The following is a 24,247-nucleotide window of genomic DNA, read 5'->3' on the forward strand; positions in this document are numbered from 1 at the left end:
TCCCCCCTACTCTGCCCATCCCCCCTACTCTGCCCACACCCTGCCATCCCCCCAACTCTGTCCACACCCTGCCCATCCCCCCTACTCTGCCCACACCCTGCCCATCCCCCCTACTCTGCCCACACCCTGCCCATCCCCCTACTCTGCCCACACCCCCTACTCTGCCCATCCCCCTACTCTGCCCACACCCTGCCATCCCCCCAACTCTGTCCACACCCTGCCCATCCCCCCTACTCTGCCCACACCCTGCCCATCCCCCCTACTCTGCCCACACCCTGCCCATCCCCCCTACTCTGCCCACACCCTGCCCATCCCCTACTCTGCCCACACCCTGCCCATCCCCCTACTCTGCCCACACCCCTGCCCATCCCCCTACTCTGCCCACACCCTGCCCATCCCCCCTACTCTGCCCACACCCTGCCCATCCCCCCTACTCTGCCCACACCCTGCCCATCCCCCCTAATCTGCCCACACCCTGCCCTGCCTACCCCCTGCCAGCCATACTGTGCCCAAATTGTCAAGTCATGTTGACTTGCAAGAAATTGCAGCCAATCAGCATCCGGAATCAGTTCAGGCCATTGGCCCTAAGCAAATGAGTGAAGATTGAGTCGATGGCCGTGCCGGCTGACCCCCAGCCGGACCCCCAGCCTTACCACCCCCCGCCCCGGTCCTTGCGGCCCTGTCCCCTGCGGTCAGCCTCCTGTCTGCAGCCACCAATCGATGGGATCCTTGGCTTTAGCCGCAGTGTTTCCGGGTGTCTGATTGACAGGCGGATTGGCGAATCAGAGCGCTTCCCGGGTAGAACGCGGAGTAGCAATCTGGGCTGCAGCCAATGGGAGGCGGGGGGCGGGGCCTGAGGCCTGAAATGTAACAAAGCGCAGGAAGCAGCTTCTTGCAGAGAGGAGATCATGGCTGAGTGAGTATCACCCTGTGTGTCTGAGTGAATATCACCCTGTCTGTCTGTGGCTGAGTGAATATCACCCTGTGTGTCTGAGTGAATATCACCCTGTCTGTCTGTGGCTGAGTGAGTATCACCCTGTGTGTCTGAGTGAATATCACCCTGTGTGTCTGTGGCTGAGTGAGTATCACCCTGTGTGTCTGTCTGTGTCTGAGTGAGTATCACCCTGTGTGTGTGTCTGTGTCTGAGTATCACCCTGTGTGTCTGTCTGTGGCTGAGTGAATATCACCCTGTGTGTCTGTCTGAGTGAGTATCACCCTGTGTGTCTGTGTCTGAGTGAGTATCACCCTGTGTGTCTGTCTGTGTCTGAGTGAGTATCACCCTGTGTGTGTGTCTGTGTCTTGAGTATCACCCTGTGTGTGTGTCTGTGTCTTGAGTATCACCCTGTGTGTGTGTCTGTGTCTGAGTATCACCCTGTGTGTCTGTCTGTGGCTGAGTGAATATCACCCTGTGTGTCTGTCTGTGTCTGAGTGAGTATCACCGTGTGTCTGTCTGTGTCTGAGTGAGTATCACCCTGTGTGTCTGAGTGAGTATCACCCTGTGTGTCTGTCTGTGTCTGAGTGAGTATCACCCTGTGTGTCTGTCTGTGGCTGAGTGAATATCACCCTGTGTGTCTGGGTCTGTGTATCACCCTGTGTGTCTGTCTGTGTCTGAGTGAGTATCACCCTGTGTGTATGGGTCTGTGTATCACCCTGTGTGCCTCCCTGTCACCAGACATTATTTTATTTGTTTCCTTGTCCAAATGTTTCTTCTGGAGAGATTCAGTATTTTGGGGTTAATTACAGGGCTTCCTGACTTGAATCTGGGCAACTTCCTTTTCTTTCTCTTTCCCCATCCCCCCTCTCTTCCCCCCCCCCCCCCCCCCCCCCCCCCCCCCCCCCCCCCCATTTCTTTATAAAATTCCTTCCTTCATTTCTCGTTAGGTTGTAACGAGCTGTCTTTTCCTGCACGAGTTCCTCGGCCTTGCCCAGCACAAACTGCTGGGAGGGGGAGGAGGTTTTACAGCCTCCACGTTTGCCAGATACCACACAGGGGAACTGTGAGTTGTAGTTGTGAGGCGTGATTTTGAGATATTAGAACCTCTGTTACTGAAGTGGTGAAGATGCAGAGGAGATTGAACTGTTTTTAAGTTAAGAATTTCATAGAAGCAGATTGCAAAGGGAGTGGAATGTAGGTTAAAAATGGCAACTGAGAGAGGGTTGTTAGAGCATGGAGTGCATTGGTTGCATCAGGAAAAGTTGGCTGAAAGTTTGAAATGGTACACTAGAAAATGGGATGAGCGCAGGGTTAAGGGATTTGTTTCATGTTTCTCCAGCTAACATATTTTCTCATAGTTCTGTTATACTCTCCATCTTCCTTTTTGGGGAAATCTTTTACTAATCTTTATTATTGTCACAAGTAGGCTTACATTAACACTGCTGTGAAGTTACTGTGAAAATCCCCTAGACGTCACATTACGGTGCCTGTTTGGGTACACAGAGCGAGAATTCAGTATGCCTAATCCACCTCACAGCACGTCTTTCGGGACTTGTGGGAAGAAACTGGAGTACCCGGAGGAAACCCACGCAGACACGGGACAACGTGCAGACTCCACACAGACAGTGACACAAGCGGGAATCAAACCTGGGTCCCTGGTGCTGTGAAGCAACAGTGCTAACTACTGTGTTTCCGTGCTGCCCGTGTATTTTGCAGTGCAGTAGGAAGGCATTCACCCCATCAAGGTCTTGTTTATTGATTCCACTCCCTTGCCCTTTCCCCACTTCTTTCACATTGTTTTTCTTTTCTAACTGTCCACTATTTACGAGCGGCACGATCGCACAGTGGTGAGCACTGTTGCATCACAGCATCAGAGACCCGGGTTCAATTCAGACCTCGGGTCACTGTCTGTGCGGAGTTTGCACGTTCTCCCCGTGTCTACGTGGGTTTCCTCCGGGTGCTCCGGTTTCCTCTCACAGTCCAATGGTTAGGTGGATTGGCCACGCTAAATTGACCAAAAGGTTACGTGAGGTTACGTTGATAAGGCGTGGGCCTGGGTAGAGTGCTTTTGGAGGGTTGGTGTAGACTGGATGGGCCGAATGACCTCCTTTTGCACTAGGAATCCTACAATTCACTTTTTAAAAAAAGTTCCATTATTTTTCTCCCAACTTCTCGCTCTTGGTGATGAACTGAAGGTTTCTCTCCAACCACTGAAAAAATACCTCCTGACATTACTTGATCAGGTTTTTAAAAAAAGGTTTTTCAGAGCTCTTACTTGTCCTCCTTTGGGATAATGGAACAAAATCTACTTTCCCTTCTCAACTAAAGCCCCTGCCACCCTGTGTTCTTTCAGAATAGGAATAAGGAGGAAAGGGTTTGCATCCTCTCAATATGACAAATATCTCATTGACCACTCTCTCTTGTGTTTGTTCTCTTTCCACTGATTTCCAAATTGAAGCAGATACTTGGCCTCCACCATTGAGTACAGAATCTTAGAATAATTCTTCACTGAAGTGAGCAAAAGCAACTTTAAAATGCAGATCAGCAACGTTTAACAGTTTCAAAGAGCCCCAGTGAATTGCAGAACTGTACAATTTGAGAAGTTGGTTGTCTCTCCGAATAGACTGACGAGCGATTGACTTTATTGGCAAGTCATGTTGCAGCTGTATAGAACTTTAGTTAGGCCACACTTAGAGTATAGTGTTCAATTCTGGTCGCCAGAAGGATGTGGAGGCTTTAGAGAGGGTGCAGAAGAGATTTACCAGGATGTTGCCTGGTATGGAGGGCATTAGCTATGAGGAGCGGTTGAATAAACTTGGTTTGTTCTCACTGGAACGATGGAGGTTAAGGGGCGACCTGATAGAGGTCTACTAAATTATGAGTGGTATAGACAGAGTGGATAGTCAGAGGCTTTTCCCCAGGGTAGAGGGGTCAATTACTAGGGGGCATAGGTTTAAGGTGCGAGGGGCAAGGTTTAGAGGAGATGGGCGAGGGAAGTCTTTTTACACAGAGGGTAGTGTGTGCCTGGAACTCGCTGCCGGAGGAGGTAATGGAAGCAGGGACGATAGTGATGTTTAAGGGGTGTCTTGACAAATACATGTATAGGATGGGAATAGAGGGATACGGACCCAGGAAGTGTTGAACATTTTAGTTTAGACGGGCAGCATGGTCGGCACAGGCTTGGGGGGCCGAAGGGCCTGTTCCTGTGCTGTACTTTTCTTTGTTCTTTGTTAATTCCTCAGAGGAAATTTTTTGTATATATTTTTTTGAAAGCTGAAGCACGAACATTGAAAACGAAACAGCCCTGAACTTTCTCTCACCTCTGGTTTAACCGAGTCTGCGGACTGGAGAAAAGCAGTTTGCCCTGAGGTCCATGAATGAGATGCTGTGTTGATGTGTGTATTGGTACAAACATGCCATTGGTGAAATGGCTTTGTCAAATATTTCTGAATGGCATGCAAACTGCGTCTTGTCATCTTTTTAAAAATAAATTTAGAGTACCCAATTCATTTTTTCCAATTAAGGGGCAATTTAGCCTGGCCAATCCACCTACCCTGCACAGCTTTGGGTTGTTGGGGGCGTAGCCCACGCAGACACGGGGAGAATGTGTTCTTGTGTCATCTTAATTGATCATTTCAAATTGCTCCATTGCTCCCACGATGAGTGACACACAGCTTCCTGTGCCAATACTTTACCTTGAGGCACAACCCCATTTGGAAATTTAACTTGTGTAATTGCACATGAGATTTTTCACAGCCCAAGGGAGCATTGAATAAAACAGGATGCTGGAAGTGTTCATTCCCTTTATCCTTTCATGGGATTTGCATGTGGCCGGCAAGGCTGACATTTATTCCCCACCCCTAATTGCCCTGAAACCGAGGGGTTTGCTGAGGCATTTCAAAGGGGCAGATCAGAGTCGACCACATCGCTGTGGGTCTGGAGTCATGTAGGCCAGATTGGGTAAGGGCGGCAGATTTCCTCCCCTGAAAGACATTAATGAAATGAAAATCACTTATTGTCACGAGTAGGCTTCAATGAAGTTACTGTGAAAAGCCCCTAGTCGCCACATTCCGGCGCCTGTTCGGGGAGGCTGGTACGGCAATCGAACCGTGCTGCTTGGTCTGCTTTAAAAGCCAGCGATTTAGCTCGGTGAGCTATGAATCAGATCGATGATAGTTTCATGGTCGCCATTGCCAAGACTGACTTTCAATTCTAGATCTTACTAATTGAATTTAAATTCCGCCAGCTGCCATGGATGGATTTGAACCCAGTTCAGGATATGAGCGTCCTGATCATTAGCACAGGCTCTGGATTCCGACTCCAGTGACATTACTATCACTCCACTATCTCCCTCCAACAATGTTGGAAGTGCAGTCAGGCAGATGCAGATCCTTTTTGAGCATCGGATGAACATAACTTTATCCTACACCCCAATCCCTGTTGGCACTAATTTTAATATTTCCTGGTAAAAGTTTGAAGCTGAGTATATTGTAACTAGCACAGGTCCGATGGGCGAAATAGCTTCCTTCGTGCTGTCCAGTTTTGTAACTTCAACTGCAGTGTTTTTGTGGCAGATAAGCAGGGTATCACTGAAGGTGAATTGGGCGAATAACGTTTGCGTTGGTATTGTGTTCCCCTTGTCCCTTGGATCTCATTTTCGTTTTCAATGGTAATGCTTTTGTCGAAATTGGTAGATTTATTTCCTCATTTCATGGATGGGAAGGTACCAGGAAAAAAACAGATTGAAATGCGACCAAATGACTGTAGAGACCGATTGCCTCATTCTGAGAAGCCTCGTAACTATATTTAAAGCTTTTGTGCTGTTTCGCAATGTTGCATTTCAGATTTTGTAACGAGCATTACATTAAATGTAAGATTGTCCTCTGACTGGGGAAGTTGTGCAAACGGGGGAATTAACATGATTAATCAAATTGAACTTGTCTCCTAACCAAACCTGTATCATTCGAGCCTAAAGAGGATAATACAGTGCGGTTACTCAAGGATATAGCAGCTATACCTCAGCTGGGACAGACTTGCATATTAGGAGCATAAACTCTTTGGGGCATCTTTTACAACATTTTTCAATGGTTTTATTTTCCTTCCCGTTTTCTCCACGAGTGTGAAGATATTAATTTTCATTTGAGGAAGAAATGCTTCAAATCCTCCTCCTTGCCGAGTTGATTTTTTTTTTCTCAACATATTCTTTATTCATAGAATTTTTATAAAAGTACATCGCAAAATATTTCAAGAGTCTGCAATAAAATTCAACTTTTCAAATCGTAATGCGTGAGCAAGGGTGTAAAGTGTTGTTGCTCATTATTCAATCTGGTTTAGGGTGCAGGAGTTTCAGATTCCCGGGAACAGGAGGAGGAGGGGTATGAGGCAAGGAGGAGGAGAGGTATGAGGTACGAAGCGAGGAGGACGGATATGAGGAGGAGGAGTGGTATGAGGCGTGTCCTTGATAAGTATGTACCTGTTGGGCAGGAAGGAAGTGGTCGAGTGAGGGAACCATGGGTTACTAAAGCAGTTGAAACATTTGTCAAGAGGAAGAAGGAGGCTTATGTGAAGATGAGACGTGATGGTTCAGTTGGGTCGCTTGAGAGTTACAAGTTAGCTAGGAAGGCTCTAAAGAGAGAGCTAAGAAGAGCCAAGCGAGGACATGAGAAGTCTTTGGCAGGTAGGATCAAGGATAACCCTAAAGCTTTCTATAGGTATGTCAGGAATAAAAGAATGACTAAGGTAAGAGTAGGGCCAGTCAAGGACAGTAGTGGGAAGTTGTGCGTAGAGTCTGAGGAGATAGGAGAGGTGCTAAATGAGTATTTTTCGTCAGTATTCACATAGGAAAAAGACAAAGTTGTCGAGGAGAATACTGAAATACAGGCTACTAGACTAGAAGGGCTTGAGGTTCATAAAGAGGAGGTGTTAGCGATTCTGGAAAGTGTGAAAATAGAAAAGTCCCCTGGGCCGGATGGGATTTATCCTAGGATTCTCTGGGAAGCTAGGGAGGAGATTGCTGAGCCTTTGGCTTTGATCTTTAAGTCATCTTTGTCTACAGGAATAGTGCCAGAGGACTGGAGGATAGCAAATGTTGTCTCCTTGTACAAGAAGGGGAGTAGAGATAACCCCGGTAACTATAGACCAGTGAGCCTTACTTCTGTTGTGGGAAAAGTCTTGGAAACGTTTATAAGAGATAGGATGTATAATCATCTGGAAAGGAATAATTTGATTAGAGATAGTCAACATGGTTTTGTGAAGGGTAGGTCGTCCCTCACAAACCTCATTGAGTTCTTCGAGAAGGTGACCAAACGGTTGGATGAGGGTAAAGCAGTTGATGTGGTGTATATGGATTTCAGTAAAGCATTTGATAAGGTTCCCCACGGTAGGCTATTGCAGAAAATACAGAGGCATGGGATTCAGGGTGATTTAGCAGTTTGGATCAGAAATTGGCTAGCTGATAGAAGACAAAGAGTGGTGGTTGATGGGAAATGCTCTGACTGGTGTCCAGTTACTAGTGGTGTACCACAAGGATCTGTTCTGGGGCCGTTGCTGTTTGTCATTTTTATAAATGACCGGGGGAGGGTGTAGAAGGATGGGTGAGTAAATCTGCAGATGACACTAAAGTCGGTGGAGTTGTGGACAGTGCAGAAGGATGTTACAGAGTGACATAGATAAGCTGCAGAGCTGGGCTGACAGGTGGCAAATGGAGTTTTTTTTTTTTTTTTTTTTTTTATATATTTTTTTTTTTTTTTTATAAATTTAGAGTACCCAATTATTTTTTCCAATTAAGTGGGCAATTTAGTGTGGCCAATCCACCTATTCTGCACATTTTTGGGTTGTGGGGGCGAAACCCACGCAGACACGGGGAGAATGTGCAAACTCCACACGGACAGTGACCCAGAGCCGGGATCGAACCTGGGACCTCAGCGCCGTGAGGCAGTTGTGCTAACCACTGGCAAATGGAGTTTAATGCAGAAAAGTGTGAGGTGATTCATTTTGGAAGGAATAACAGGAAGGCAGAGTACTGGGCTAATGGTAAGATTCTTGGTAGTGTGGACGAGCAGAGAGATCTCGGTGTCCATGTACATAGATCCCTGAAAGTTGCCACCCAGCTTGAGAGGGTTGTTAGGAAGGCGTACGGTGTGTCAGCTTTTATTGGTAGAGGAATTGAGTTTCGGAGCCATGAGGTCATGTTGCAGTTGTACAAAACTCTGGTGCGGCCACATTTGGAGTATTGTGTGCAGTTCTGGTCGCCACATTATAGGAAGGATGTGGAAGCTTTGGAAAGGGTACAGAGGAGATTTACAAGAATGTTGCCTGGTATGGAGGGAAGATCATATGAGGAAAGGCTGAAGGACTTGAGGCTGTTTTCGTTAGAGAGAAGAAGGTTAAGAGGGGACTTAATTGAGGCATACAAGATGATCAGAGGATTAGATAGGGTGGATATCGAGAGCCTTTTTCCTCGGATGGTGATGTCGAGAATGAGGGGACATAGCTTTAAATTGAGGGGAGATAGATATAGTACAGATGTCAGATGTTGGAAGCGAGGAGGAGGCGGAGGGGTATGAGGTTGGAAGCGAGGAGGAGGGGTATGGGGTTCGAAGCGAGGAGGAGGGGTATGAGGTTGGAAGTGAGGAGGAGGCGGAGGGGTATGGGGTTCGAAGCGAGGAGGAGGGGTATGAGGTTCGAAGCGAGGAGGCGGAGGGGTATGGGGTTGGAAGTGAGGAGGAGGCGGAGGGGTATGGGGTTCGAAGCGAGGAGGAGGGGTATGGGGTTCGAAGCGAGGCGGAGGGGTTTGGGGTTCGAAGCGACGAGGAGGCGGAGGGGTATGGGGTTCGAAGCGAGGAGGAGGGGTATGAGGTTGGAAGTGAGGAGGAGGGGTATGGGGTTCGAAGCGAGGAGGAGGGGTATGAGGTTGGAAGTGAGGAGGAGGGGTATGGGGTACGAAGCGAGGAGGAGGGGTATGAGGTTGGAAGTGAGGCGGAGGGGTATGGCGTTCGAAGCGAGGAGGAGGAGGGTTATGGGGTTTGAAGCGAGGAGGAGGGGTATGAGGTAGGAAGTGAGGAGGAGGCGGAGGGGTATGGGGTTTGAAGCGAGGAGGAGGGGTATGAGGTAGGAAGTGAGGAGGAGGAGGAGGGGTATGGGGTTCGAAGCGAGGAGGAGGGGTATGAGGTTGGAAGTGAGGAGGAGGCGGAGGGGTATGGGGTTCGAAGCGAGGAGGAGGGGTATGAGGTTGGAAGCGAGGAGGAGGCGGAGGGGTATGGGGTTCGAAGCGAGGAGGAGGGGTATGAGGTTCGAAGCGAGGAGGCGGAGAGGTATGGGGTTCGAAGCGAGGAGGAGGGGGTATGAGGTTGGAAGTGAGGAGGAGGCGGAGGGGTATGGGGTTGGAAGTGAGGAGGAGGCGGAGGGGTATGGGGTTCAAAGCGAGGAGGAGGTGGAGGGGTATGGGGTTCGAAGCGAGGAGGAGGGGTATGAGGTTGGAAGTGAGGAGGAGGAGGAGGGTTATGAGGTTGGAAGTGAGGAGGAGGCGGAGGGGTATGGGGTTGGAAGTGAGGAGGAGGCGGAGGGGTATGGGGTTCGAAGCGAGGAGGAGGGGTATGAGGTTGGAAGTGAGGAGGAGGCGGAGGGGTATGGGGTTGGAAGTGAGGAGGAGGCGGAGGGGTATGGGGTTCAAAGCGAGGTGGAGGGGTATGGGGTTCGAAGCGAGGAGGAGGGGTATGAGGTTGGAAGCGAGGCGGAGGCGGAGGGGTATGAGGTTAGAAGCAAGGAGGAGGGGTATGAGGTTGGAAGTGAGGAGGAGGGGTATGGGGTTTGAAATGAGGAGGAGGAGGGGTATGAGGTTGGAAGTGAGGAGGAGGCGGAGGGGTATGGGGTTCGAAGCGAGGAGGAGGGGTATGGGGTTCGAAGCGAGGAGGAGGCGGAGGGGTATGTGGTTCAAAGCGAGGAGGAGGGGTATGAGGTTGGAAGTGAGGAGGAGGCGGAGGGGTATGGGGTTCGAAGCGAGGAGGCGGAGAGGTTGGGGTTCAAAGCGAGGAGGAGGGGTATGAGGTTGGAAGTGAGGAGGAGGCGGAGGGGTATGGGGTTCGAAGCGAGGAGGCGGAGAGGTATGGGGTTCAAAGCGAGGAGGAGGGGTATGAGGTTGGAAGTGAGGAGGAGCAGGGGTATGGGGTTGGAAGTGAGGAGGAGGCGGAGGGGTATGAGGTTAGAAGCAAGGAGGAGGGGTATGAGGTTGGAAGTGAGGAGGAGGCGGAGGGGTATGGGGTTTGAAGCGAGGAGGAGGGGTATGAGATTGGAAGCGAGGAGGAGGCGGAGGGGTATGGGGTTCGAAGCGAGGAGGAGGGGTATGAGATTGGAAGCGAGGAGGAGGCGGAGGGGTATGGGGTTCGAAGCGAGGAGGAGGGGTATGAGGTTGGAAGTGAGGAGGAGGCGGAGGGGTATGAGGTTGGAAGTGAGGAGGAGGCGGAGGGGTCTGGGGTTCGAAGCGAGGAGGAGGGGTATGAGGTTGGAAGTGAGGAGAAGGCGGAGGGGTATGGGGTTCGAAGCGAGGAGGAGGGGTATGAGGTTGGAAGTGAGGAGGAGGCGGAGGGGTATGGGGTTGGAAGTGAGGAGGAGGCGGAGGGGTATGGGGTTCAAAGCGAGGTGGAGGGGTATGGGGTTCGAAGCGAGGAGGAGGGGTATGAGGTTGGAAGTGAGGAGGGAGGCGGAGGGGTATGGGGTAGGAAGTGAGGAGGAGGCGGAGGGGTATTGGGTTCGAAGCGAGGAGGAGGGGTATGAGGTTGGAAGTGAGGAGGAGGCGGAGGGGTATGGGGTTTGAAGCGAGGAGGAGGGGTATGAGGTAGGAAGTGAGGAGGAGGAGGAGGGGTATGGGGTTCGAAGCGAGGAGGAGGGGTATGAGGTTGGAAGTGAGGAGGAGGCGGAGGGGTATGGGGTTCGAAGCGAGGAGGAGGGGTATGAGGTTGGAAGCGAGGAGGAGGCGGAGGGGTATGGGGTTCGAAGCGAGGAGGAGGGGTATGAGGTTCGAAGCGAGGAGGCGGAGAGGTATGGGGTTCGAAGCGAGGAGGAGGGGGTATGAGGTTGGAAGTGAGGAGGAGGCGGAGGGGTATGGGGTTGGAAGTGAGGAGGAGGCGGAGGGGTATGGGGTTCGAAGCGAGGAGGAGGGGTATGGGGTTCGAAGCGAGGAGGAGGCGGAGGGGTATGTGGTTCAAAGCGAGGAGGAGGGGTATGAGGTTGGAAGTGAGGAGGAGGCGGAGGGGTATGGGGTTCGAAGCGAGGAGGCGGAGAGGTTGGGGTTCAAAGCGAGGAGGAGGGGTATGAGGTTGGAAGTGAGGAGGAGGCGGAGGGGTATGGGGTTCGAAGCGAGGAGGCGGAGAGGTATGGGGTTCAAAGCGAGGAGGAGGGGTATGAGGTTGGAAGTGAGGAGGAGCAGGGGTATGGGGTTGGAAGTGAGGAGGAGGCGGAGGGGTATGGGGTTCGAAGCGAGGAGGAGGGGTATGGGGTTCGAAGCGAGGAGGAGGCGGAGGGGTATGTGGTTCAAAGCGAGGAGGAGGGGTATGAGGTTGGAAGTGAGGAGGAGGCGGAGGGGTATGGGGTTCGAAGCGAGGAGGCGGAGAGGTTGGGGTTCAAAGCGAGGAGGAGGGGTATGAGGTTGGAAGTGAGGAGGAAGCGGAGGGGTATGGGGTTCGAAGCGAGGAGGCGGAGAGGTATGGGGTTCAAAGCGAGGAGGAGGGGTATGAGGTTGGAAGTGAGGAGGAGCAGGGGTATGGGGTTGGAAGTGAGGAGGAGGCGGAGGGGTATGAGGTTAGAAGCAAGGAGGAGGGGTATGAGGTTGGAAGTGAGGAGGAGGCGGAGGGGTATGGGGTTTGAAGCGAGGAGGAGGGGTATGAGATTGGAAGCGAGGAGGAGGCGGAGGGGTATGGGGTTCGAAGCGAGGAGGAGGGGTATGAGATTGGAAGCGAGGAGGAGGCGGAGGGGTATGGGGTTCGAAGCGAGGAGGAGGGGTATGAGGTTGGAAGTGAGGAGGAGGCGGAGGGGTATGAGGTTGGAAGTGAGGAGGAGGCGGAGGGGTCTGGGGTTCGAAGCGAGGAGGAGGGGTATGAGGTTGGAAGTGAGGAGGAGGCGGAGGGGTATGGGGTTCAAAGCGAGGAGGAGGGGTATGGGGTTCGAAGCGAGGAGGAGGCGGAGGGGTATGGGGTTCGAAACGAGGAGGAGGGGTATGAGGTTGGAAGTGAGGAGGAGGCGGAGGGGTATGGGGTTCAAAGCAAGGAGGAGGGGTATGAGGTTGGAAGGGAGGAGAGGTATGGGGTTCGAAGCGAGGAGGAGGGGTATGAGGTTAGAAGCAAGGAGGAGGGGTATGAGGTTGGAAGTGAGGTGGAGGCGGAGGGGTATGGGGTTCGAAGCGAGGAGGAGGGGTATGAGGTTGGAAGTGAGGAGGAGGGGTATGGGGTTCGAAGCGAGGAGGAGGGGTATGAGGTTGGAAGTGAGGAGGAGGCGGAGGGGTATGAGGTTGGAAGTGAGGAGGAGCCGGAGGGGTATGGGGCTCAAAGCGAGGAGGAGGCGGAGGGGTATGAGGTTGGAAGTGAGGAGGAGGGGGGTATGAGGTTGGAAGCGAGGAGGAGGGGTATGGGGTTCGAAGCGAGGAGGAGGGGTATGAGGTTGGAAGTGAGGAGGAGGGGTATGAGGTTGGAAGTGAGGAGGAGGGGTATGAGGTTGGAAGTGAGGAGGCGGAGGGGTATGGGGTTCGAAGCGAGGAGGAGGGGTATGAGGTTGGAAGTGAGGAGGAGGGGTATGAGGTTGGAAGTGAGGAGGAGGGGTATGAGGTTGGAAGTGAGGAGGCGGAGGGGTATGGGGTTCGAAGCGAGGAGGAGGGGTATGAGGTTGGAAGTGAGGAGGAGGGGGGTATGAGGTTGGAAGCGAGGAGGAGGCGGAGGGGTATGGGGTTGGAAGTGAGGAGGAGGGGTATGAGGTTGGAAGTGAGGAGGAGGCGGAGGGGTATGAGGTTGGAAGTGAGGCGGAGGGGTATGGTGTTCGAAGCGAGGAGGAGGCGGAGGGGTATGGGGTTGGAAGCGAGGAGGAGGCGGAGGGGTATGGAGTTGGAAGTGAGGAGGAGGCGGAGGGGTATGGGGTTGGAAGCGAGGAGGAGGCAGAGGGGTATGGAGTTGGAAGTGAGGAGGAGGCGGAGGGGTATGGGGTTCGAAGCGAGGAGGAGGCGGAGGGGTATGGGGTTCGAAGCGAGGAGGAGGCGGAGGGGTATGGAGTTGGAAGTGAGGAGGAGGCGGAGGGGTATGGGGTTCGAAGCGAGGAGGAGGGGTATGAGGTTGGAAGTGAGGAGGAGGCGGAGGGGTATGGGGTTCGAAGCGAGGAGGAGGGGTATGAGGTTGGAAGTGAGGAGGAGGGGGAGTATGGGGTTGGAAGTGAGGAGGAGGCGGAGGGGTATGAGGTTGGAAGTGAGGAGGAGGGGGAGTATGGGGTTGGAAGTGAGGAGGAGGCGGAGGGGTATGGGGTTCGAAGCGAGGAGGAGGCGGAGGGGTATGGGGTTCGAAGCGAGGAGGAGGGGTATGAGGTTGGAAGTGAAGGAGGGGGGGTATGGGGTTGGAAGCGAGGAGGAGGGGTATGGGGTTGGAAGTGAGGAGGAGGGGGGGTATGGGGTTGGAAGCGAGGAGGAGGCGGAGGGGTATGGGGTTCGAAGCGAGGAGGAGGGGTATGAGGTTGGAAGTGAGGAGGAGGCGGAGGGGTATGGGGTTGGAAGCGAGGAGGAGGGGTATGAGGTTGGAAGTGAGGAGGAGGCGGAGGGGTATGGGGTTGGAAGCGAGGAGGAGGGGTATGGGGTTCGAAACGAGGAGGAGGCGGAGGGGTATGAGGTTGGAAGCGAGGAGGAGGCGGAGGGGTATGAGGTTGGAAGTGAGGAGGAGGGGGGTATGGGGTTCGAAGCGAGGAGGAGGGGTATGGGGTTGGAAATGAGGAGGAGGCGGAGGGGTATGGGGTTGGAAACGAGGAGGAGGATGGTGAGAACAGTTGAGACCAATACTGCCCTTGCGTTGTCCACAGCCAGAAGCACCCACCTTTCTGCATTGTTAACCGAAGCCAATGGTTGGTGGACAATTAGATAACTCCCCGGAGGAGGAGGATGCAGAAATGTCACACGGTTCCTTGTTTGAATATGTATATTTTTCCTTTCTGTTTTGTGTGTCTCTGCTCTCCCTTCCGAGGGAGCTCTAAATATGAAAGCATTTACCTTTCAGCGATTGCTCTACCATTTAAAAAAAAAAAAAAATGAAAATCAATAAAAACATTCAAAAAAGTGGGACGACACTGTGGTCACAACCAAAGGCATTGAGGGTCCTATCGAAGGGTTAATGTACCACCTTGCTCCTGCTGAAGACCAGCTCGAGGAACAGCACCCCCCCCCTCAACCAGGCCCATCCTGGGCTCCACACTGAACCTCTGCCTATTTTGCTGCTTGTTTCATGCTGGTTTGTTTTTATTTTCTTTTGTTTCCTTGTCGACAACTGTCCTGCCATTCACACCTCTTCTGTCCCCCGATCCTGCTGTGTGCGGCCTGCAATTTTAGGAATTGCGTGAATCTTAAGAACAAGATGAAGAAATGAGCCTATTTTCTCTCTTTCCCTCGTAGAGCTGATATCGCCCTCATTGGATTGGCCGTGATGGGTCAGAACCTGATTTTAAATATGAATGATCACGGTTTTGTGGTAAGTATGGCCTGAACAATGATTTGATTCCGCTTGCTGTGAATGGCACCTTGTGTGTGCTCACTCACTGCTGTATTTCTGTAAATGGCTGCATTTCCGATGCTGCCTGTAGGGCGGTTTGGGAATCCCGGAGACCCGGAGCCTCGCTGTGTAAATGGCTGCATTTCCGATGCTGCCTGTAGGGCGGTTTGGGAATCCCGGAGACCCGGAGCCTCGCTGTGTAATTGGCTGCATTTCCGATGCTGCCTGTAGGGCGGTTTGGGAATCCCGGAGCCTCGCTGTGTAATTGGCTGCATTTCCGATGCTGCCTGTAGGGCGGTTTGGGAATCCCGGAGACCCGGAGCCTCGCTGTGTAATTGGCTGCATTTCCGATGCTGCCTGTAGGGCGGTTTGGGAATCCCGGAGCCTCGCTGTGTAATTGGCTGCATTTCCGATGCTGCCTGTAGGGCGGTTTGGGAATCCCGGAGACCCGCTGTGTAAATGGCTGCATTTCCGATGCTGCCTGTAGGGCGGTTTGGGAATCCCGGAGACCCGGAGCCCCGCTGTGTAAATGGCTGCATTTCCGATGCTGCCTGTAGGGCGGTTTGGGAATCCCGGAGCCCCCTGTGTAATTGGCTGCATTTCCGATGCTGCCTGTAGGGCGGTTTGGGAATCCCGGAGACCCGGAGCCCCGCTGTGAAATTGAAAGTTTGCTTGTTTTCCTCCTTCCGACTCTGTCCCTTTGTCTTTGTGCCGATACGTACTCAGCAGATTTGTGGAAGTTAGTTTAACTCTGGCTGTCCCACCAAATCAAAGCCGAGTAATTTATCTATATTCTTCCCGAGCCTTGCCCCACTCTCCGCACCCCTGTGGGATTTTGCTTTTGAATTAATGTGGTTTTCCTGACTGATTTTCCTGCTTGAAGAAGGGGACTGAGCCTCAGTAACAGCTTCATGATGTGAGCTTTTACTCCTGGTGAAGTGAACAGGATTGAAACTAATTTCTACTGAAGACTGACATCAGAGGTAGATCAGCCCCATTGCTCTAGAACATAGAACATACAGTGCAGAAGGAGGCCATTCGGCCCATCGAGTCTTCACCAACACCCATTTAAGCCCTCACTTCCACCGTATCCCCGTAACCCGATAACCTCTCCTAACCTTTTTGGTCACTAAGGGCAATTTATCATAGCCAATCCACCTAACCTGCACGTCTTTGGACTGTGGGAGGAAACCGGAGGAAACCCACGCACACACACGGAGAACGTGCAGACTCCACACACAAGCCAGGAATCGAACCTGGGACCCTAGCGCTGTGAAGCTACAGTGCTAACCACTGTGCTACCGTGCTGTCCAAGCTCAGGCTGCTCTGAGCTAGGTCCAAACACAGGCTCGCGGTGAATGTAAAGACCGTTGACCTGATCCTGACCTCATTCTCTGTAACCCTGCCACTTTCCTCGCCTGCGAACACTCCTGTGAAATTGTTTTGAGGTCTCGGTGATGATGTAGGTTTCATTTCTGTGTACTCTGACACGAGATGATGGCTGTGACAGGTTTGCCGTGATGGCTGTGACGGGTTTGCCGTGATGGCTGTGACGGGTTTGCCGTGATGGCTGTGACGGGTTTGCCGTGATGGCTGTGACGGGTTTGCCGTGATGGCTGTGACGGGTTTGCCGTGATGGCTGTGACGGGTTTGCCGTGATGGCTGTGACGGGTTTGCCGTGATGGCTGTGACGGGTTTGCCGTGATGGCTGTGACGGGTTTGCCGTGATGGCTGTGACGGGTTTGCCGTGATGGCTGTGACGGGTTTGCCGTGATGGCTGTGACGGGTTTGCCGTGATGGCTGTGACGGGTTTGCCGTGATGGCTGTGACGGGTTTGCCGTGATGGCTGTGACGGGTTTGCCGTGATGGCTGTGACGGGTTTGCCGTGATGGCTGTGACGGGTTTGCCGTGATGGCTGTGACGGGTTTGCCGTGATGGCTGTGACGGGTTTGCCGTGATGGCTGTGACGGGTTTGCCGTGATGGCTGTGACGGGTTTGCCGTGATGGCTGTGACGGGTTTGCCGTGATGGCTGTGACGGGTTTGCCGTGATGGCTGTGACGGGTTTGCCGTGACGGCTTTGCCGTGACGGCTTTGCCGTGACGGGTTTGCCGTGACGGCTTTGCCGTGACGGGTTTGCCGTGACGGGTTTGCCGTGACGGCTTTGCCGTGACGGGTTTGCCGTGACGGGTTTGCCGTGACGGGTTTGCCGTGACGGGTTTGCCGTGACGGCTTTGCCGTGACGGCTTTGCCGTGACGGGTTTGCCGTGACGGGTTTGCCGTGACGGGTTTGCCGTGACGGGTTTGCCGTGACGGGTTTGCCGTGACGGGTTTGCCGTGACGGGTTTGCCGTGACGGGTTTGCCGTGACGGGTTTGCCGTGACGGGTTTGCCGTGACGGGTTTGCCGTGACGGGTTTGCCGTGACGGGTTTGCCGTGACGGGTTTGCCGTGACGGGTTTGCCGTGACGGGTGTGCCGTGACGGGTTTGCCGTGACGGGTGTGCCGTGACGGGTTTGCCGTGACGGGTTTGCCGTGACGGCCGTGACGGGTTTGCCGTGACGGCCGTGACGGGTTTGCCGTGACGGCCGTGACGGGTTTGCCGTGACGGCCGTGACGGGTTTGCCGTGACGGGTTGGCCGTGACGGGTTGGCCGTGACGGGTTGGCCGTGACGGGTTGGCCGTGACGGGTTGGCCGTGACGGGTTGGCCGTGACGGGTTGGCCGTGACGGGTTGGCCGTGACGGGTTGGCCGTGACGGGTTGGCCGTGACGGGTTGGCCGTGACGGGTTGGCCGTGACGGGTTGGCCGTGACGGGTTGGCCGTGACGGGTTGGCCGTGACGGGTTGGCCGTGACGGGTTGGCCGTGACGGGTTGGCCGTGACGGGTTGGCCGTGACGGGTTGGCCGTGACGGGTTGGCCGTGACGGGTTGGCCGTGACGGGTTGGCCGTGACGGGTTGGCCGTGACGGGTTGGCCGTGACGGGTTGGCCGTGACGGGTTGGCCGTGACGGCCGTGACGGGTTGGCCGTGACGGCCGTGACGGGTTGGCCGTGACGGCCGTGACGGGTTGGCCGTGACGGCCGTGACGGGTTGGCCGTGACGGCCGTGACGGGTTGGCCGTGACGGGTTGGCCGTGACGGCCGTGACGGGTTGGCCGTGACGGCCGTGACGGGTTGGCCGTGACGGCCGTGACGGGTTGGCCGTGACGGCCGTGACGGGTTGGCCGTGACGGCCGTGACGGGTTGGCCGTGACGGCCGTGACGGGTTGGCCGTGACGGCCGTGACGGGTTGGCCGTGACGGGTTGGCCGTGACGGGTTGGCCGTGACGGCTGTGACGGGTTGGCCGTGACGGCTGTGACGGGTTTGCCGTGACGGCTGTGACGGGTTGGCCGTGACGGCTGTGACGGGTTTGCCGTGACGGGTTTGCCGTGATGGCCGTGACGGGTTGGCCGTGACGGGTTTGCCGTGATGGCCGTGACGGGTTGGCCGTGACGGGTTTGCCGTGCCGGGTTTGCCGTGACGGCTGTGACGGGTTTGCCGTGACGGCCGTGACGGGTTTGCCGTGACGGGTTGGCCGTGCCGGGTTTGCCGTGACGGGTTTGCCGTGATGGCTGTGCCGGGTTTGCCGTGACGGCTGTGACGGGTTTGCCGTGACGGCTTGGCCGTGACGGGTTTGCCGTGACGGGTTGGCCGTGACGGGTTTGCCGTGACGGGTTGGCCGTGACGGGTTTGCCGTGATGGCCGTGACGGGTTTGCCGTGACGGGTTTGCCGTGATGGCCGTGACGGGTTGGCCGTGACGGGTTTGCCGTGCCGGGTTTGCCGTGACGGCTGTGACGGGTTTGCCGTGACGGCTGTGACGGGTTTGCCGTGACGGCTGTGACGGGTTTGCCGTGACGGCTGTGACGGGTTTGCCGTGACGGCTGTGACGGGTTGGCGGTGACGGGTTGGCGGTGACGGGTTTGCCGTGACGGGTTTGCCGTGGCGGGTTTGCCGTGATGGCTGTGATGGGTTTGCCGTGACGGGTTGGCCGTGACGGGTTTGCCGTGCCGGGTTTGCCGTGACGGGTTTGCCGTGATGGCTGTGCCGGGTTTGCCGTGATGCCGTGATGAGAGAGTTGATTTATTGTTTGTGCTGTAGGTCTGCGCCTTCAACAGAACCGTCTCCAAAGTGGACAGTTTCCTGCAAAACGAGGCCAAGGGAACCAAAGTGATTGGCGCTCGGAGTCTGGAGGAGATGGTTCGCAAGCTGAAGACCCCCCGACGCATTGTCCTCCTGGTCAAGGCTGGCCAGGCAGTTGATGACTTCATCCAGAAGCTGGTATGTTGACTGTAGCGCAGGTTGTTCAAGTTGCTGTTCGCGATTCATCGACAGAATAGGAAAGGGGAGATTTACGGAACGTCTGCTACAGTGCGAGGCGGACAAAGTAGAAGGGAAAAGTTTTTTTTGGTCTGTTTTAAAAGGATGTGTCTGTGATAACAGGAGTGGCAAAGTTGCCTATCCGCCAATCTTGTCTGGCGTACGCCACAATGTGGCTGAATCTTCACTGCCCTATGAAATGACCTCTTGTATCGGACCAATGCAGAAAATAAACAGCGATGTGGATGTACCCACACCACCTGGACTGTAGCGGTTCAAGAAGGCAGCTCACCACCTGGAGGGCAGTTGGGGAGGGGCAGCACATCCTGGCCTTGCCAACAACCCAAATCCTGCAGCTGCAGAATAGACACCATTGAGCATCTCTGTGGAAGGTGTGTGCTGTGCCTCAGACACACACACACAGAGACAGACACACACACACACACGCAGAGACACACACACACACGCAGAGACACACATGCACACAGACAGAGAGACGCACGCAGACAGAGAGACGCACGCAGACAGAGAGACGCACGCAGACAGAGAGACGCACGCAGACAGAGAGACGCACGCAGACAGAGAGACGCACGCAGACAGAGAGAAGAGACGCACGCAGACAGAGAGACGCACGCAGACAGAGAGACGCACGCAGACAGAGAGACGCACGCAGACAGAGAGACGCACGCAGACAGAGAGACGCACGCAGACAGAGAGACGCACACAGACAGAGAGACGCACGCACTCACACTAAACGTTTTAACACTACAAGGCATCACAGTCAGCACAGATCTTTGAGAGTTTCCATGCTACACACCCGCAAACTATTCCTGTGATTGCTGAAGATAACTCTAATGTTGGGGGCAATACTTTGTACCCTCCGTCTAGCTTGGGCATTGTGGGACAGTTTAATGGGAGAACCTATTCATCACTACAAATAGATATTTTCTCTCTTTATTCTTTTTATTACAAAAAAAAATGCAGAGTACCCAATTCATTTTTTCCAATTAAGGGGCAATTTAGCGTGTTCAATCCACCTACCCGGCGCATCTTTGGGTTGTGGGGGTGAAACCCACACAGACACAGGGAGAATGTGCAAACTCCACACGGACAGTTACCCAGAGCCGGGATTGAACCTGGGTCCCAGGCGCAGCAGTGCTAATTCTGGAAACTCTATGTGTTTGTACCGCCTTCCTGCTCTTTTTTCTGGGGGGGGGGAGAATGTCACTGACTGATCGCCACAGCTCCCTAACTACCACAGCTGAGGGAATGTCTGTCCCCTTCTGTCACTTTACAGTTATGCTTCCGTTTGGTTTCCGCACTGACCTCCCAGAGCCCATCTCCCAGGTCTGCTCATTCCTTCAGTCAATACCTACAGCAGCTCAGTGATGGCTTTACCAAACATTATGCTCCACTCTCACTCGGACTCTCGTACTGTCAACGTGATGTTTGCAGTCGAATCCTAGAATGATTCAGCACAGGACGTCATCGGTCAGCTCACTGTGCCTGAGCAGGCCCTTTGCTGGAATTAATCCCACCCTCCTCCTTCTCTTCCCAACAGCTCTGTATCGAGTATTAGCTATTTCTCTCAAATTGTTTCCACACCCGTTCCCAATCGCAATAACGTAACTTTTTTTGGGGAGAAAAGAATAGTTTTCCCACACCACAGAATGTTTACACAGAAAGAGGCCACTCAGTCCATCATGTCTGCCGCCCCCCCCCCAGCCTAATCCCACTTTCCAGCATTTGGGTCTGCAGATCACAGCGCTTCAGGTGAAAATCCAGTCACCTTTTCAATGAGTTCAGGGTTTCTGCTTCTACAACCGGTTCAGGCAGCGAGTTCCCCACATCCCTCTGGGTGAAAAAACCTTTCCTTATCCCCCGCTAAACCTTCTACCCATCTATGCTCTCTCGGCACTGGCCTTCCATCTAAAGTTAATAGACTCTTCCCATTCACTCTATCCAGGTCCTCTCAATTTTGTATATCTCAATCAAATCTCCCATCAGCCTCCTCTGTCCCAAGGAGAACAACCCCAGCCAAACCAATCTTTCCTCATAGCTTCAATGTTCCAGTCCCGGCAACATCCTCGTCAATCTCCCCTGCATCCACCTGTTGTGTTTTTCCAGTCACCATAAATCTGTGCCCTCTGGTTTATTCCCTTTGAAACAGTTTCCCTTACTTTCTTCTACCGAATCCATCCCTGATATAAACCCACTGTTGGTTTTCCCTCAATCAAATGTCCCCCCTGCTCCAGACAGAGAGCCTGGCTTCGGAATCCCATTTCTTCAGGTTTTGCCTGGGACCGTGGTTATAATGGGGGAGGGGGGGGGGGGGGGTGGGGTGGGGAGGGGGGGGAGTGAACCCTCCTTCAGATAGGCGGTTAGATCTTTAGAATTGTATCCTCCCTTTGATAACGGAATTGTTTTGTTCCCCTCTCGTCAGGTTCCGCTGTTGGAAAAAGGCGACATCATCATTGATGGTGGGAACTCTGAATACAACGACACAACAGTTAGTATTGCACCTTCCGGAGTTAACAGGTTTAACGTAGAACTTTATTATCAAACTCTCGGTCGATCTCAAGCACAGTCTTGGCGCCAGAGTGGTGTTTAGCTGGAGGGGGAGCCCTGGACTGGGGGCGAGGTGCAGTTCGACCCCTACTTTAAAGTTGAGCCTCATCTCATTATTTCTATTGCAAATGCTGATGTCCACATTTATAATGAATTTGGCCCATGTAAACACGTCACACTGTGGTGAAAACCTCCAGTAAATGAAATGAAAATTGCTTATTGTCACGAGTAGGCTTCAATGAAGTTACTGTGAAAAGCCCCTAGTCGCCACATTCTGGCGCCTGTCCGGGGAGGCTGGTAAATGGTGCTGCAGCATCACTAATGCCGGGAGGATTTAATTACACCACAATCCATTTATATTGGCAGTCTCCTTTATCCATGTGGATAACAATATGGGGAGAGTCAAAGCTGTTGCAAAACGTGGCGGTGGGGGGGGGGGAGGGGGGGAAGAGAAACTATCAATGAAATGTGCACTACTTATTGTGTTGAAATCCCTCCCAGTATCCAATATTTTTGAGCAAAGTTTAGCTGATAACCTACATTTTTTTCCCCCTTCTTCCAATAGCTTGTAACGTTTTAAAATTTTGTTGGTAAGTTTGAGCTTTTATGTTTTTTTAATAAACAAAGTAATCCTGAAACCTACAAGGTTATTTTCCTAAGTGGAGGAGTTAATGTGCACTTTTTAAAACTAAGTTATACAACACAGTCTGCACTGTACGCTGTATGGAAAATCCCAGAAGCAATGGAAAATGTGTTAATTGTTGAGCAAACAGGGGTTTCTCGTCTGTGTTTGTTGTTGCTGAGATGTGACCAAATTTGCCTCATTGTTTCCTGTCCTGATGTGCAGAGGAGATGTAAAGACCTGAAAGCGAAGGGCCTCTTGTTTGTCGGCAGTGGTGTTAGTGGTGGAGAGGACGGTGCCAGATATGGACCCTCTCTGATGCCTGGAGGTCACAAAGAGGCGTGGTAAGTCAACAATCCATTCTGATGACTGTAGCTAGTGCTGTTAGCTTTTTTTTTTTAAGTATTCCCCCCCCCCCCCCCCCCCCCAATAATCCCGACAAGTGATTGGTATTTCTGAAGTGCTACTTCTATTCGATTCAGAAATGAACTCCTGTTATGAAAATGGGGTAAATGCTGATTAGTCAGTGAAGTGTTCCTTCTGATTCGGTGAAGTCCTGCATTACCCCTGTTGCTGGGTGACGAGTTGTGTCCACACCTCAAGCAAGTGTTACTGGCTAATCCAAAGTAACTTTGTCTTTATTCAAGGCCAATAACCAAGTCTCGGTACCATAACCGGCGATGGAGAGAGAAGCTGCCGATTTAATATGGCTGCTGTGATGGCTAAACAGCTCCAGTCACTCTCGCCCACAAGGTGGGGGAGGGTTCTGTTCCCGTCCCGATTAATCTGGATGATTTGCTCCTGTTGTGAAACCTTTAACCCACCACCCAACTTGGGCATAGAGGGATGCAGCACAAGGAAGTGCTGAGGGTTTTGGCCAAGGGTGGTATTCTGACCGGTACAGGCTTGGAGGGCCGAAGGATCTGTTCCTGTGTTTGGGCGGGGGGGGGGGGGGGGGGGGGGGTACCGTGCTGCCCAGGATATTACTTCTTCTGAGAAAGTGGGATTGTCCACGACTTTGTAAATTGTCACCACCGGCCTGTTGTGTCCTCTTATCTCCGTAATGCTGGAGCGGGGAAGCAGTGAGCAGATGTGAGGAGCAATCTCATGGGGTTGGCCAGGGGGGAGAGTGAGGGAGAGGCGGCCATTTGTAACCTCAAATGTGATTGAAACAGAGACCAGGAGGAAGGGAAAATACGGTTTAAAAATGAGAAATTCTAATTTGCGAACTGCATTTAACCTCCACGAAGAGTTAACAAAATTAGGGAAGAATCGATTCACCCAGATTAGAAAAGGAAGTGTAACGCGAGACAATGTTTCTGTTAATAATGAACAAACTTTGCAGCAAGTGCTTGGTCTGGTAATGCATTGTTCTGATTCACCATTCTGAAGGATCTCTCCTGTGCAATAATGGGCGAGTATAAAGTTTAAATCATTCACGTCCTGACCTTGTTCGTCTTTTAGGAGGGATGTTCATTGTTTCATTTACACCTTGGGTGACCAGAGACCGTTGAATGATTTTCTTTGAGTCTGTGTGTGATGCAATGCTGGGGTGGGGCTGTGGGCAGATGAGTCAGATTCACTTCTGCTTTCCATCCGCCTTTCCCAGGCCTCACATCAAGGACATCTTCCAGAGCATAGCTGCCAAGGTTGGGACTGGCGAGGCCTGTTGTGAATGGGTAAGTTTCAATTCGGAAATCACATGTTGTATAATAACCTTTTGAGCTGAACTTTCAAAACGTTTTACTGTCCGGAATCGGAATAATACAGTAAATGCTCAAAATGAGCAATTGGTCACTCAGTGTGTGGTTGAGTCTTTGGATAGGACTCTGATTAGAATATTCGCCGACCATTCCCGTTCTGACTCTGGAACATTTGGTTTATGTTGATGAATCTCTTTAGCCCCTTTCTGGCATTGATGTGAAGCTGAGGGTGGCCTAGTGGTTAGCACAGCTGCCTCACGGCGCCGAGGTCCCAGGTTCGAATCCCGGCCCTGGGTCACTGTCCGTGTGGAGTTTGCACATTCTCCCCGTGTCTGCGTGGGT

At 52.9% G+C, this 24,247-nt stretch overlaps 1 protein-coding gene across 1 annotated transcript in view; it reads left to right on the top strand.

The window, feature by feature from the left end:
* The first annotated feature begins 838 nt into the window (after positions 1–838).
* The window catches only part of pgd (phosphogluconate dehydrogenase), a 36,588-nt gene continuing 13,179 nt past the window's right edge, over positions 839–24,247 (top strand). Inside the window, exons 1-6 of the mRNA XM_038821378.1 lie at positions 839–916; positions 14,562–14,637; positions 18,794–18,973; positions 21,456–21,521; positions 22,428–22,546; positions 23,812–23,881. Coding sequence (XP_038677306.1) covers positions 909–916; positions 14,562–14,637; positions 18,794–18,973; positions 21,456–21,521; positions 22,428–22,546; positions 23,812–23,881 — 519 coding nt within the window. The 5' untranslated portion in view covers positions 839–908. The remainder of the gene's footprint in view (positions 917–14,561; positions 14,638–18,793; positions 18,974–21,455; positions 21,522–22,427; positions 22,547–23,811; positions 23,882–24,247) is intronic.

Source organism: Scyliorhinus canicula, chromosome 16 (assembly GCF_902713615.1).
Source record: "Scyliorhinus canicula chromosome 16, sScyCan1.1, whole genome shotgun sequence".
NCBI classification, from domain to species: Eukaryota; Metazoa; Chordata; class Chondrichthyes; order Carcharhiniformes; family Scyliorhinidae; genus Scyliorhinus; species Scyliorhinus canicula.